This window comes from Manacus candei, unplaced genomic scaffold, assembly GCF_025592945.1.
Source record: "Manacus candei isolate 608988 ecotype Guabito, Panama unplaced genomic scaffold, ASM2559294v1 h1tg000031l, whole genome shotgun sequence".
In the NCBI taxonomy this organism is placed as follows: Eukaryota; Metazoa; Chordata; class Aves; order Passeriformes; family Pipridae; genus Manacus; species Manacus candei.
Genome location: NW_026138079.1, coordinates 478,803 through 493,529, shown reverse-complemented (window position 1 = coordinate 493,529; position 14,727 = coordinate 478,803). Strand labels below are relative to the sequence as shown.

The 14,727-nt window shown below is 56.3% G+C and overlaps 2 protein-coding genes across 2 annotated transcripts; one reads left to right on the top strand and one right to left on the bottom strand.

The window, feature by feature from the left end:
- The first annotated feature begins 221 nt into the window (after window positions 1-221).
- LOC127472720 (olfactory receptor 52R1-like) lies at window positions 222-1,269 on the top strand. Its single transcript, XM_051791301.1, is given in 7 exon segments — window positions 222-648; window positions 651-806; window positions 809-895; window positions 898-918; window positions 921-1,053; window positions 1,055-1,134; window positions 1,137-1,269. Coding segments are annotated over 7 exon segments (945 nt in total). The 3' UTR covers window positions 1,178-1,269.
- Window positions 1,270-9,704: 8,435 nt separating this feature from the next.
- Window positions 9,705-13,386, bottom strand: LOC127472697 (hemoglobin subunit epsilon). The gene is made up of 3 exons (XM_051791294.1): window positions 11,239-13,386; window positions 10,916-11,138; window positions 9,705-9,910 (listed from the first exon to the last, which is right to left on the bottom strand). The coding sequence occupies exons 1-3, from the start codon at window positions 11,502-11,504 to the stop codon at window positions 9,782-9,784; spliced, it is 618 nt and encodes a 205-aa protein (XP_051647254.1). The 5' UTR covers window positions 11,505-13,386; the 3' UTR covers window positions 9,705-9,781.
- Window positions 13,387-14,727: the final 1,341 nt, after the last annotated feature.

The window sequence follows — 14,727 nt, the reverse complement described above, 5'->3', positions numbered from 1 at the left end:
ACTTCCAGTGGCAGCTGGCAGGACACTTCCTTCACAGGGGCTCTCCTGGCCCAGTGCAAGCAGCTGTCAAAGGTTTACTGTGGGGGGAATCTGAGCTTCTAGACCCAACCTCCTGCCAGTCCCTGTTTACCACTGGCCAGGTCAGACCAAAGGTGTTTGATGCTTTTTTTTTCTTACAGGACACAAAAGCCCTCAGTGCAGGCAAGAAACAAGAAGGGTTCATGTCTCTGAACTGCACTGCCTTCTCCCATCCTCCCTGTTTCCTTCTCCTTGGCATCCCTGGGCTGGAGAAGGAACGGTTCTGGATTGCCTTCCTGTTCTGCATCACGTATGGCCTCGCCCTGCTGGGGAACATCTCCCTGCTCCTGGCCATGAGGGCAGAGCCCGCCCTGCAGGAGCCCAGGTACCTCCTCCTGGCCATGCTGGCCTTCACTGACCTGCTCCTGTTGACCTCCACCATGCCCAAAATGCTTGGCATCTTCTGGCTGGGTTTGGGGGAGGTTGGGTTTCCCTCTTGCCTCACTCAGATGTTCTCCATCCACACCTTCTCCACGGTGGAGTCGGGGGTGCTCGTGGCCATGGCCTTGGATGGCTCTGTTGCCATTTGCTGCCTGCTCTGGCACTCTGGTACCCTCTGGGGGCCTGTGGTGGGGCCCTGGGCAGCATGGGGTTGGTGTGGGGGGTCCTACTGGTGAGCCCCATGTGCCCCCTCCTCCACAGGAGGCACTTCTGCCAGCACCACATCACCCCCCACTCCTCCTGCCAGCACCATATCACCCCCCACTCCCACTGCCAGCACGTGGCCCTGGGAAGGTGGCCCGTGGGGACACCGGAGTCAGTGCCACACGTGGCCTCTTTGTGGCTTTCCTGGTGGCAGTGCTGGACCTGCTGCTGATCCCGTGTCCCACACCATGATTGTGGGGTGGTGACGAGGCTGCTGTCCCCATGGAAAGCCTTCAGCACCTGCACATCCCCTGTCTGTGCCATGCTGGCCTTCTACATCCCTGCCCTCCTCACGGCCCTCGCCCACCGTGCTGGGCAGGGCATCCCCCCCCCACATCAGGGGGGCCAACCTGTACCTGCCCGTGCCCCCCACGCTGGACCCCACTGCTTGTGGGGTCAGGACCAAGGAGCTCTGGACAGCGTGGTCATCCTCCTCCAGTGTGAGGGAACCTGACCCCAATGGGTTGGAGCTGGTGATCCTAAAGGTCTCTTCCCACCTTTATGACTGTGTGTGTGTGTGTGTGTGTGCCTCAAACTGCTGATGATTTGCTGCTGCTGTAAATTTAACCAGAGCTAACGCTGGGACTGCGAGTTCAGGAGGAACCTCCCTCCCTGCCCGCAGTTCAAGCGACGGGTTCTTGCAGAAATCACCTGGTTCTCTCCTCTCTTGCTGCTGTCCAGGAGGTTTCATCCACTGTGTGATGAAACTTGGCATAAAAACATTCAGTCTGGCTTCTACACCCCGTGGGATGGAGAGTTTATCTGTCCCAGGAGTTAAACTCCTCACTGCTAAAATCCTTTCACTGTTAAAAAAATATCCTCTCATGACTAATTATTTCCACTGCAAGGCTGAGTGTCTCCAGAAGATCCTCCTGCAGCAGATTTCATTTTATGAAGAGTGTTCCCTAGACCGTGTGATGGTATTTAAAGCCATGTAAATGTGGCACTTGGGGCCACGGGTTGGTGCTGGGCTTAGCAGCCCTATGTTTATGGTTGGACTCGATGACTTTAAAGGTCTTTTCCAACCCAAATGACCCCCTGATTTCCTGGGAAGGTACTCAGATGGGAATGGTGGCTGTCCTTGAAGAAGGACACGGGTAGAATTTAATTTTCAGTGTTAACAGACCCCTCCAAGCCCAGGTGACAAAACTCCAGCACATTATGGACCATGCTCTGTTATCAGTGCAGAGTGAGGAGCTCTAACAGAGGGAGAGGAGGTCTCTGGCCTGGCCTGGCATTTTTCAGAGCTCTTGGTCCCTCTGAGCAACCCTGACTGTTGTGGCCACCCAGGAGGAGCCTCGGGGCTCTGATCTCTCTCCGTGAGCTGGACCCCAGTGGGGAGCAGGAGGGGGAGCCCCAGGAAGAGAACTCGCTCTTCTGCCCAAGCAAAGCAGAGGTTGGGCTGCAGACAAAATGGGAAATGAATGTTTTTTGGCATCATTTCAGTAGAATACTTGAATTTCAACTTAAAGTTCATCCTTTTCCTCCAGCTAAAACAGAAGCAGCTTTTCACAGAGCAGAGTGAAAAGGTGGGGGAAGGCAAAGGGGGAGAGGGGCAGTTCACCCAAAAGCTGTTGTCAGAGGACCCACCCCATAAATCAGGGCTGCACTGTTGTCTGTGGGATGATGCTCACTCACCATCATTCTGGGCATAGAACCCCCATTTCCTGTAGGGTCCACAGAAAATGTGCTATTTTTATTTTCATTAAGAACATGGGAGCTGCCCTCATGACCAACTTCCATCCATCCACCCACCCATCCACCCACCCACCCACCCATCCATTTTGATGGGCACCCCAGTGTTTTCAGGAGTTCCATCTCCTGCTGGTGGTGCCTGAGGCCATGGCAGCCTGGGAAGGGAGCTCATGCAATCACAGAATCACAAATGGTTTGGGTTGGAGGGACCTCAAAGCCCATCCAGTGCCACCCCTGCCATGGGCAGGGACACCTTCCACCAGCCCAGGTTACTCCAAGCCCCGTCCAACCTGGCCTGGGACACTTCCAGGGATCCAGGGGCAGCCACAGCTTCTCTGGGCAACCTGGGCCAGGGCCTCCCCACCCTCACAGCCAGGAATTCCTTCCCAATATCCCACCTAACCCTGCCCTCTGGCAGTGGGAAGCCATTCCCTGTATCCTGTCCCTCCAGGCCCTTGTCCAAGGTCTCTCTCCAGCTTTTCCCCATCTTGCCACCATCACTCTCTCCTCTTGGTGCATTCCCATCTCTCCTCCTCATCCCTACAGAGGGTCTCCCAGGAATGTTTCCTCCTGCCTGATGTCCCTCATTGAAGCCATAAACCAGCAGCACCTCCCAGTCCTGCTTTGACATCACACCCAGTCCCTGCTCCTATTTAGCTCCTGGGTGCAAAGCCAAGGCAAATCCCACTGGACACTGGGGTTCAAGGACATGTTTGCATCAGCTCCTTTGAGGCAGTGGATCAGCCAAAACCAAGAAGCAGAAGTCCCCAGTGAGCCTGGGAGCCCTGGGGAGCTTGTGGAGGGTGATGTCAAGGCACGTTCACCTGCAGCCTGGAGGGAAATGCTCCAGCAGCTCCTGTGTGGGTGTGGAGATACAAATATCCATATAAATACTTAAGGCAAAACCATCAGCTTTTCCAGGCTGCTTTTCTCATGTCAGCTCTCAGATAAATATCAGATAACTGATGGTGTTACTGTGGTTGAAGTGATGATGAGTTTTAGAGGGAGGGTGTCTGTGTCATGAGGAGCTTGTTCCCCTCAGACCCTTTTTTCCTTCAGTGAGGGCTGCACTCACCATTTATCCGACCAGGACAGACACTGGGGTGAGACAATGTGCCCTTGGCAGTGCCAGCTGTGCCCTGATGTGACTGATGGGTCCTGCCCAGCTGAGATGCTGCTGCTGACAGGGCAGGTACCCAGAGATCTGTAAGGAAGGACAACCTTTGTGCCTCAGCCTGGCCAGGTGGGTAAGTAGGACTGAGATCTTGTCTCCTCATCTTGCAGAAGGTTCCTGGGCAGCACTGGGAGCTGCCAGAGCTCTCCCCCTCTGGAGAGGGTGGTGTGGTTGTTGTTTACTTCATTCATGCTGGAAAACAGCACCCGCATTTGTACATACAAGGATATCCGAGGCCAAAATCTTCTGCTCTTGGACTAGCAGGTGTTCACTGCACTGCTTTTTGGCAGCACCTTTGGCATCCCCAGGCTGGTGGGTGTTTGTTGGCTGCAGTGTTGCTGCACTGTGAGGGTTCTCAGCTGTGCTCAGCTCAGAGAGGCAGAAACCGCCTGGCACAGAGGCCCTTCCCACAGGTCTGTGCTGCCAAGGCTATTTTTAGGGAAGGAGAAGATCACCAAGCCTGAGATCAATTCACAGAAAGAAAGAAAACAGAGGTGTAAAGGATTGAAAATAAAAATAGTGGGGAAAAAAAGAGATCTAAACTGAGGATGAGGCTCGGAGCCAGCAGAGCTGATGTGCTCTGCAGCACCCGACAGGAGGGAGTCAGGAATCTCCTCCCTGAGACACGGGAATCCACACTGGGATATGCAGGTGAGGGAGTCACCTGGCAACATCAGAGCCCAGGTCTTGGTACCTGCAAGGGGCTCCTCCTCTTGCTCTGCTGCTGGGCCAGGAAAAGCCCGAGCAAGGACCAGTGAACTCCCTCCCTGCCTGCCGGCCCAGGGGTGGGATCTCTGTCTGGGGTACAAGTCTGCTCTCCCCCTCCAGCCAGGATGTCACTCCCAGTGCTGTGGCTCCCTGGGCAGCACAGTCAGTCTGTCACTCAGTTAAACAGCTCTCCGTGCCCTGGCACAGCAAAACCAAAATCCATCAGCCAGGCACTACCTCCTCCATCTCCAGCAGCTGTCTGACTTCCAGGAGCTGTGGTTCTCTGTGCTGGGAGCTGATCACAAAGGTAAAATTCCCTCTTGCTGCCAAGTCAGAATTCCAGATTCCTGCAGTGACACAAAACTTTGCTGTGTGTCCTGGTTGCTGTTCTGTGGGTTCTGTGAATTCTTTTGCAGGATGAGCAGGATCTGCTGCGGGACCTGCTGCTGGATCTCTGACACGACAAAGATGCTGCACTAGGTAAGAGAGCAACAGCAGCTTCCTTAGACCTTCTACCTTCCTTCCAACAGGAATCCCGGGAGTGGGAAGTGGGAATGTGTGGTTTGCCATCCCTTTCTGCTGCCTGTACGTCATTTCCACCCTGGGAAACAGTGCAACCCTCCTTGGCATCAGAGCTGAGCGCAGCCTCCACAAGCCCATGCTCCTGTTGCTGTGCCTGCTGGCCATGCTGGAGCTTGGTGTGTCTGTCCACACTCCCCACGGTGCTCAGGGTGCTGCTCTGGGCTCACAGGAGCCCAGGTTTGACCCCTGCCTTGCCCAGATGTTCTTCAGTCACTGCTTCTCCATCCTGCACCTCAGGGCTGCTGTGGGCCACGGCCCTTGACCCCTTCATGGCATCCACAGCCCCTGCTCTGCACACCCCTCCTGGCCATCCCCTCATGGTACCACACCCCCTGCACACCCCTCCTGGCCATCCATCCCCTCATGGTACCACAGCCCCTGCACATCCCTCCTGGCCATCCATCCCCTCATGGTATCACAGCCCCTGCACACCCCTCCTGGCCATCCATCCCCTCATGGTACCACAGCCCCTGCTCTGCACCCCCCTCCTGGCCATCCCCTCATGGTACCACAGCCCCTGCACACCCCTCCTGGCCATCCATCCCCTCATGGTACCACAGCCCCTGCACATCCCTCCTGACCATCCATCCCCTCATGATACCACAGCCCCTGCACACCCCTCCTGGCCATCCATCCCCTCATGATACCACAGCCCCTGCACATCCCTCCTGGCCATCCATCCCCTCATGGTACCACAGCCCCCTGCACACCCCTCCTGGCCATCCCCTCATGGTACCACAGCCCCTGCACATCCCTCCTGGCCATCCATCCCCTCATGATACCACAGCCCCTGCACCCCCCTCCTGGCCATCCATCCCCTCATGGTACCACAGCCCCTGCACCCCCCTCCTGGCCATCCATCCCCTCATGGTACCACAGCCCCTGCTCTGCACATCCCTCCTGGCCAGCCCCTCATGGTACCACAGCCCCTGCACACCCTCCTGGCCAGCCCCAGGGTGGGAGCCATGGCAGTGTGGGGAGGGGTCAGGGGCCCTCCTGCAGGTCTGTTGGCAAATCTGGAACCTTCCCATTCCCCTTCACTCCCGAGTTTGTTCGGAACCATTCCAGTTGCTGTCACCAGTGCCACAGCCCAGGCTGCTCCCAGTGCAGGGTATTTCAGTTGATATTTATTAGGAGAATACAGAGCAACTATAATTCTTAGCAGGAATGTTGTTGTTGCAGCTACAGCTGTGGGTAGAATTAGGCAAGGTGTGCACAAAGACACCTTTCTCCCACAGAACTGTCAGCCCAGGGCTCCCAGTCCCCAACCCATGGGCTCCCCAGGGGAATGCTGTGCTCTCTGGAATGCAAATTAAAACAGAAAATCAATGCTTAAAGGGCTCAAGCTTTGAACCCAGAGCCGTACCTGTGGGGTTATGAGGAAAAAATTAAAAGTGAGTTATAAAATGCCCCTGGAGCCGACGCTAATGATCTTCTTGGCTTGGCCTCTGCTCTTTTCAGGGGCTGATGTGGAAGAAGTTAAACTTTTCCAGCCCTTAGCACTCAAGGAATTCACGCTCCATCTGCCTGTGTAAACAGGGAACTTGGCATTGTTTAATTGGGGGCTGAACTCCCGTGTGTGCCCTGGGAAATGGAATTGGTCCATTTTCTGCTGCCCCACTTCTCAGACAAAGCTCAGACATCTGCACCTCCACTTGGCACTGCAGCAGCCCAGTAATTAGCTTGATAAGTTAAATTAGCAGACAGCTTTCCAGCCTGCTGGGATTGTCTTCAGCAGGAAAATGCAGACTGAGGTATTTGAGTCTGGGTGTGCAACCCTGGGTGATGCCTCCTCATCACCATAAATGTGCTTTGGGGGCCCACAGAAGTTGAAATATTGATTTATCCGCTCCATACATCACCTGCTGTTCTGGCCTGGTAAATATGGGTAAAAATTGGGAAAAGGCCCAACCTGCACCCATGGGGCTGCCCAGAGAGTGGGCATCCTGCCCCTCCACAGAGCTCTTCACCTGGACTGCTGCACAGTGAGGCTGAGGCAGGAACACTCTTTGCCTGCTTTTCCCATCCTGGTTTTCTCTTTGTCCCTGTCAGACACAAAGATGAAGGCACACGGGGACAGGAGGAATCCCCACGGCCCAGTGGGTGCTGTGCCCTGGGGCAGGAGTGGGACTCAGCTCCAGAGGGTGCTCAGCTCCTGTGCCAATGGATGAACCTGTGACAGCTCAGTCCTGGCTGGGCTGGGCAGCACAGCCCCATCTCCAGCTCCAGGGAGTCACCAGAGGACCTGGATCAGCACCTTCGGGAGTGCTCAGCAAGGTGGGGATCGGTCACGGGTTGGACTCCACGATCTTGGAGGTCTTTTCCAACCTCAGTGATTCTGGGGTTCTGACAAGCCTCACTGTCCCTCCTCTGTGTGCTTGGGAAGATTCAAGTCCTCCCACAGCAAAACTTTGTGGAGAGAGGGCTGGGAAAGGGCTGGGGAGAGGGAGGTGCACGGTGCCCTGTCTGCACAGCCACCTGGCCTGACCTGGGCAGAGAAAGATTGAGGGAGAAGCAGCAAAACACTGCCAACAACATCAGACGGGATGGTTTGGTCTCTGAGGTCACTCCGGGCCAGGCAGTGAGAACTCCCACCCTTCCAGCCAGGTGAGACCTCAGGATAGGGAAGGACAGGTCCTCATCAGCTGAGAAGTGTGATCCCTGCACGGGCCTGGTCTCTACTGCAGAGGATTTGGGCTGGAAGGGCACTGACAGAACAGGGAGGAGGGAAGGGGGGGAACAAGGGAAAGATGAGGCAGATCCGCTCTGACAAGTCGCTCTGGGGTTTCCAACCTTCCTTTCTCCAAAATCACCAAGGCAGGTGAGTCAAACATCTCTTAATATCCACATATTCTGAGGGGATTTGCAGCAGTGCTGCAGTTGCCATGGCATCAGATTGTGCCAGTGACACGGGACAAGGTCGTGGTCCTGTTCCCAGCCAGCCCTGGCACAAGGGGCTCGTGGAAGAGAGCCAGGAGAGCTGGTCCTGTCCCTCCAGTCTCACCTGTGGGGTTGCTTTGGCCCAATGGATTAAGCCCATCCTAAGGGCTAGGAAAGCTGAAAGGATCCCCTTTGTTCCACAGGCAGAGAGACTCTCTGCCCAAATATCTCTGTGAGGTAACACACGGCATCAAAACCCGCCAGAAAGGTCACTGCAGGAGCAGGGATTCATTTGGCAACTTGGGAATTTCCACACTGGTTCTTGGAGCAAAAACATCTTCATTTACTTCTCAAAAGCAGTGATGCATCTACAAGATCAGAGCAAGGACCTCATCAGTCACCCTGGCTCCAGCAGGGTGTCACACACGGCAGACACCCCAGGGGTGGCTGATTTTGTTGTGATTGAATTCCAGCCCTGCTGGCTCTGGCTCCTGGAACTGCCACTCCTGACAGAATTCCCTGGAGAGATGTAAAGTCGTGCCTATAAATACTTGATAAACAACCCCAGAAGGGGCAGCACAGAGCTGCTTAAACAGTATTTTTGGCTTATGCTAAGAAGTGAACTCAGGATTTTTTCTGCTCCTGTAATTTTGATAAGTGTGGGGATAAGGCCAGATAAAAATAACTACACCTGATAGTCCCCTGGTTCCCCTGCTCCTGACTGACATTTGAATAAGAATTCTTTGAAAGGAATTGCAATCAGCACAGATTTGGTTCAGGTCTTGTTTAGAACTGACAAAACTCCTGAATCCCTTTGAATTGTGTCAGGCAGCCCTGGAATGGAGGGAAGTTCCCTCCAGCAAGATGATGGATTGTTCTCTCCCACTGCAGCTTCTCTCAAACCTGGGACAGCATCACAAAGCTTTGATGAATGAGCTGCACACAGTGCTGCTTGGGAAAGGAAGGGAATGTCCACAACAGCACAGAGCAATAATGAACAGATTTCAGGGATTCCTTCCTGGGGAAATGGGTAGGAAAAGGCATTGGGAAATAATGTTAAATTATAGAAATCAGAGAATGGTTGTGCTCTGTGGTTGTGGTTCCTCATCCATTGGGAGATGCCACCTCTCCTCCTGGAGCTCACCATGGAAATCATGGGGTCACAGAATGGTTTGGGTGGGATGGAACCTTCAACCCATCCAGTGCCACCCCTGCCATGGGCAGGGACACCTTCCACCAGCCCAGGTTGCTCCAAGCCCCATCCAACCTGGCCTTGGACACTTCCAGGGATCCAGGGGCAGCCACAGCTTCTCTGGGCAACCTGGGCCAGGGCCTCCCCACCCTCCCAGCCAGGAATTCCTTCCCAATATCCCATCTAACCCTGCCCTCTGGCACTGGGAAGCCATTCCCTGTGTCCTGCCCCTCCAGGCCCTTGTCCAAAGCCCCTCTCCAACATCTCCTGAACCTCCCAGGGGCCCGAGTTCAAAGCTTTTCTCCCGGATCAGGTGCTCTCCCAGGAGCATCCCCAGCCCTAGAGCTGGGCCCGGCAGGCACCGGCTCCCTGGGGACACAGCACCTGGACAGGGAACTCTGTGCTGGCTTCTCCTCACCCCGCTGTGCTGCCGAGCTGGGAGAAGGATTTGCACAGTGCTCCTGGGCACGGGGGGTCTGTTGGGGTGTCCCGTGCGGGGCCGGGTGTTGGACTCCACGATCCCCGGGGTCCCGTCCAGCTGTGGATACTCCACGGTCCGTGATCCCCGCTGCAATCCCTCCTGTTCCCGGGACCCTCCGCCGGGTTTCTGTGCCCGCCCTGCCCTGGCAGCGCCCGCACATGAGGGAGCACTGCGGGGTTGTGGAACCTCGCCCCGGCCCAGCTTTGGCCAGCGGGAACAGCCCGCGCTGGCCCCGCGCTGCCGGCACAGACACACGGACACGCTGCGGGTGATGCTGGAGGCGTTTATTCGGCGGTCGAGGGGTCCCCCGGGACATCCCCCCGTGCTCCTGCTCTGCCCGGGGGGCTCAGTGGTACCTGCGGGCCAGGGCGTGAGCCACGACACCCACCAGCTTCTGCCAGGCGAACTGGCAGGCGGGGGTGAAATCCCTGCCGAAGTGGGAGGCCAGCACGATGACCAGGATGTCTCCGAGGAGCTGGAGGAGGAGGAGGAGGACAGGCAGGGTCAGTGCTGCTGTGCCACAGCCCACCCGGAGCTCGGGATGTCCGCGCTCCCTCCGCTCCCCCGTGTCCTGCCGTGCCTTTGGCTCCCAACAGCTTCTCCTTTTATTTCTCCCCGGTTTCCCTGCTGCAGATTTTCCCCCCCGCCCAGTCCCTCTCCTTCCCGTCCGCCCCCGACACCACCCACGACCCACGGGCTGTTTCCTTGCCCTGACTTCTCCCTGAGGCTGAATTCCCCTCCTGCACGGACTCTCACACACTGCACACTCCTCCTCCTCTTCCTCCCCAGCCCCTCGGGCTGTGGGGCTGGTTATGGGCGTGTCTCTCCCTGTGCCCTGGGACTGCGGCAGCAGAATCCTCAGCCTTTCCATAGAAAGCTCTGAGTTTTTGGAAAACAATATTTGCTGCATTCTTAAATATAAAATAAAACCAGAAAGAAAGAACCTTGAAAACATTAAAGCAATTTGGCCTGAGAACCACCCTAAAAATCTGTGGGTTTTTTCTTTCTCTTTTTAGATCTAAATGAAGACAATGCTTCATTTGCATTTGAGAGTGTTGGAGGAGTGGGGAGTGTCCCACCCGCACTCCGGGCAGGACCCTGCTCTGTGGTTCTGCTTATCTTGCTGTAAGACCTTGGATTTCCTGAAATACTCCGCTGAGCTTCCCTCTGCCTCCTCCTCCTCCAGCCCATGCTGCACCTTCCCTGGGGTCGTTCCCCAGCCCGATCTCCTCCCGGTAACCATCTCCCAGTATCTGCCCCTCCCCGGTGCTGTGCGGGCACTGCAAGTGGGACTTCTTAGGGTGAAGCCCCCACGCTGTTACAAACAGCCCTGCACAAGCTGCCACCTCTCCTGGGACACAGGGACTCTCCCCCCACCGCCCAGGCAAGTGCCCCTGGACAGGGCTGTTTGAACCAACAGCAAAATCTGCCTCTGCCCACAGGGCCCAGGGCAGGGGCTGGGACAGCAAACACAGCTCACCCTGAAGTTCTCGGGGTCCACGTGCAGCTTCTCACAGTGCAGCTCCGACAGCTTGGAGTAGGTGCCCTTGATGTTGTCGAGGTTCTTGACGGCCTCCCCGAAGGAGGTGAGCACCTTCTTGCCGTGGGCACGGACCTTGGGGTTGCCGATGATGGCCGTGGGGCTGGAGAGGTTCCCGAAGTTAGAGAAGAACCGCTGGGTCCAGGGGTAGACGATCAGCAGCCTGGGGAGAGATGGAGGGACACAGACGTGTTAATGCCCCCAAAGGCAGCTGCCTCGGTTTCCCTGGCGGGTTTCTCTCCAGGTTCCCGAGCTGGACGTACCTGGCCAGGGCCTCGGCCCCACATTCCTCCACATTGACCTTGCCCCAGATGCTGCTGATGAGCTGCTTCTCCTCTGCTGACCAGTGCACCATGGTGGCTGCTCTGCTGGGCTGCAGGAGGGCACAGACCCCGTAGCTGAGCCCAGACCCCGCCGGGCCTTTTATCCCCTGCCCGCAGCCCCTCCCCGGCCGTCCCGAGGGGCCATGGGATGGGGGGGTCCCCTCCAGTGGGAGGGGGAGCAGGAGGGGATGGGCAGGGTGTGGCATACAGAGAAGGGGCCTCTGGTTATCCTGAGCTCCAGATTTGTCCCTTCCCCTCTGTGAGGGCAGCCTGGGCCCCTCTGTGGAGAAGGGGCTGCAGAGCCCTGGGGTGATGGTCCATCACCACTGAGCGTGGGCTGGACTCAGAGGTGTGAGCCTGGTGCCTCAGCATTCCCAACACTGGGCTCTGCCTTCCCTCAGTGAAATGAGGAATGTCCAGGCCAAAATCCAGCCCCTGGCAGAGCGACCCCGAGGGGTTTGTCCCCAGCAAACCATGCAGGGCCCTGCCCTGCCCGAGGACCCCCTGCACCACCAGGAGCTGTGGCAGTGCTGGAGCTATTCAGAGGATGCTCAGGTTCTGCAGCCCAAATCTGCATTAGCCTCATTTTCCCTCTCCCATGACAGAACTTGACCTGTTTGATTTATTTGTGCCTTTTGGAGCAGGAAGAATCATAGTTGCATTTCAGAGTCCAAGTTCAGAACTGGATTTCCATGATCCTTGTTGGTCCCTTCCAACTCAGGATGTCCTCTGGTAGAATCACAGGTTGGTTTGGGCTGAAGGGACATTAAAGCTTGTCTTGTTCCACCCTCCTCCCATGGTGAGTTCACCCAAATGTTCTCCCCTCAGATGTGAAAGGACCAGCCCAATGCAGTGCTGCTGGACAGGGAGCAAGGACCACACAGGACCATCCTGCTCATCTCAGTTCTGCTTCCAGCTACATCCATAAAGGGGGGGTGAAACAGGCTTAGAACACCAGGTTTGTCACTGCAGGACCTGCTGTGGGCTCAAAAAGCAGCAAAAGCTCAGCTCAGGGCTGTCCAGCCTGGGGGGAGCCCAGGGCTTTCCCCTTCAGAACCTGCCAAATTCCACAAGCCACCCACACTCAGCCAGGCTGTGCTCTGAGCAGGAGACATCCAGGCTGCCCTGACAACCTCAGCACCCAGGGGTTTTGCATCCCAGCCAGGAGCAATGCCCTGGGGAGCTTTTCTCTTTTGTTTCCTGCATAAACCCCAAGAAACACCATCCTTGCTGAAAGCACAGGGGCTTCAATGCTGATTCCAAGGCCCCCGGAGGAATCTGCTGTTTTCCTGTTGTTTTCCACAGGATTTGGGCTGGGCTAGGGAAGAGCTGGGGACAGCTGAGGGGGTGGCTGCGTGGCCAGGCTGCAGCAGGGGTGCAGGGCTGCCCAAGCTCCTCTCCAGACACCAACTCTTGCTTTCCTCCACAGACTATCCCCTGCCAAGTGTCTTCTGTATTGAAAATATGGCAGGAAAATCAATTCAGAGAAAGAAAATACTGAGGGACATTTCCAGCCTGACAATATTGCTTTCTCCCTCTAGTTGTAGACCTTTTTTTAATGGAATAGGGATGAATAACCTTCATTAGATTTGCCTACATTTGCCTTTTCTCCAGAAGACCCAGTGTGGGGGGCTGGAGCACAATGACAAATCAAGTTGAGTCCAGCCTGGGTGCAGTCAGGGGGGAGAGAACATGCAGGGAAAATGCTGCCAGGCACCAGTGCCCCCTCCTGCACCCCCTTATCAGCCCTGCCAGGACCTGGGTGCTGCCAGTGCTGCTCCAGGCACCACCCAGGGGTGCTGGCACCCACAGGGACCTTCTGACAGCACGAAATGGGAGCAGGGACTGTTCCCATCCTGCCATGCCCCTTCTCCCTGCTCCCAGGAAGGGGGACCCTGAAAGGAACCCCAGGAGTTCCAGCCCAGCCCTGTCCTGCTGGGCTGATCTGTAGGGTTTGACCTGAGAGGTCTGCTTGGCTCAGAGAGTCATATAATCATGGAGGGGTTTGGGTTGGGAGGGACCTTAAAGCCCATCCAGTGCCACCCCCTGCCATGGGCAGGGACACCTTCCACCAGCCCAGGTTGCTCCAAGCCCCGTCCAACCTGGCCTTGGACACTTCCAGGGATCCAGGGGCAGCCACAGCTTCTCTGGGCAACCTGGGCCAGGGCCTCCCCACCCTCCCAGCCAGCAATTCCTTCCCAATATCCCATCTAACCCTGCCCTCTGGCAGTGGGAAGCCATTCCCTGTGTCCTGTCCCTCCGGGCCCTTGTAAAAGTCCCTCTCCAGCTCTCCAGCCATTCCTACCCCCCCCACACCTCACTTACAGGAGAACTACTTATGCAAATAATTCAGTCATTTCTGCCTGAAGTCTGTGAACAATCATGTTCATACAAAACTATTAATATCTATAAAGAAACTTATGAAAAATCATGAAGAACTTGGGGGTTCTGGTGCCCCTGTGCGTGCCCAGCCTCCCTGCAGGGAGAAAAACCCTTTGGGACTCCCTGCAATTCATCTTCTCACCTTCTCAGTGTCTGCCTTGACACCAGGAACAAAATGCCTCTTCCTTTGGGAGACGTGTGTGAGAAAGGGCATTTGTGGGTCACAGAGGGTTTTTAACACCCTCCCGTGGGACAGGGCTGACAGTGGAGTGCCCAGGAACGTGGCTGAAGCAGGATTAGGGCAGAGATCCTGGGAAAAATAGCTTGGCCCAATGTTTCCCCTTAAAAAATGAGCGAGTCCCTTCAGTTCCCCCCCTCTTGCTGCGTCACCGTTCGGACGGCGCTTCCCGTGCCAAGAACAGGCTCTGCCCAGATGAGCCCTGCTCTGCAGACCCCCAAACCCACCCAGCACTCCTCGTGTGCAGAGCACTGATCCATCCTCACATCCACCAAACGATGAAGTCTCTGCCCTTGGCAGGATTGGACCCCCCCAAACTGCAGAGTGGGCGGCGCAGGGTGGGAGAGAAGTGAATAAACAAGGTCTGGACAGGCCTTGATAGCAAAATGTTTATCTCAAACCTGCCCCCACCCAGCTGGCTGCTGGGCCAGTGTGACTCAGCTGATTTTGGGTGGGTTTGATGCCAGCGATGAGCCAGGGAAGATTAAAGTCTTCAATTTGTTTATCCTCCTCCCCCAACAATATGAATCCTCCCAATTCCCCTTGTCTGGGAGAGACACGCAGGTTTCACATAAAATTCTGAGTAGTTCCTCAGTGCAAACTCCCCAGCGTGTGCCCACGGGGGTGGCAGGGCCGGCCCAACCCCCTACCCCAAAGCACAATTCCCAAGGCAAATCCCACCCGAACCACCGAGCCCACACGCGACAGGGGCAGGGGGCATTTCCTGGGACCCTGCTCCCTCTGCCACCCCAGCCCCGTGCCCGTGTCCCCCCAGCCCTCCAGCCCCTCAGGGACACACAGACTCGGCG

Coding starts and splice junctions, on each gene's coding strand:
- LOC127472697 (XM_051791294.1), bottom strand. CDS start 11,504: ATGCCACACCCTGCCCATCCCCTCCTGCTCCCCCTCCCACTGGAGGGG. Junction 11,139..11,238: donor GGGGCCGAGGCCCTGGCCAG/GTACGTCCAGCT, acceptor ATCTCTCCCCAG/GCTGCTGATCGTCTACCCCT. Junction 9,911..10,915: donor TGGACCCCGAGAACTTCAGG/GTGAGCTGTGTT, acceptor CTCCTCCTCCAG/CTCCTCGGAGACATCCTGGT.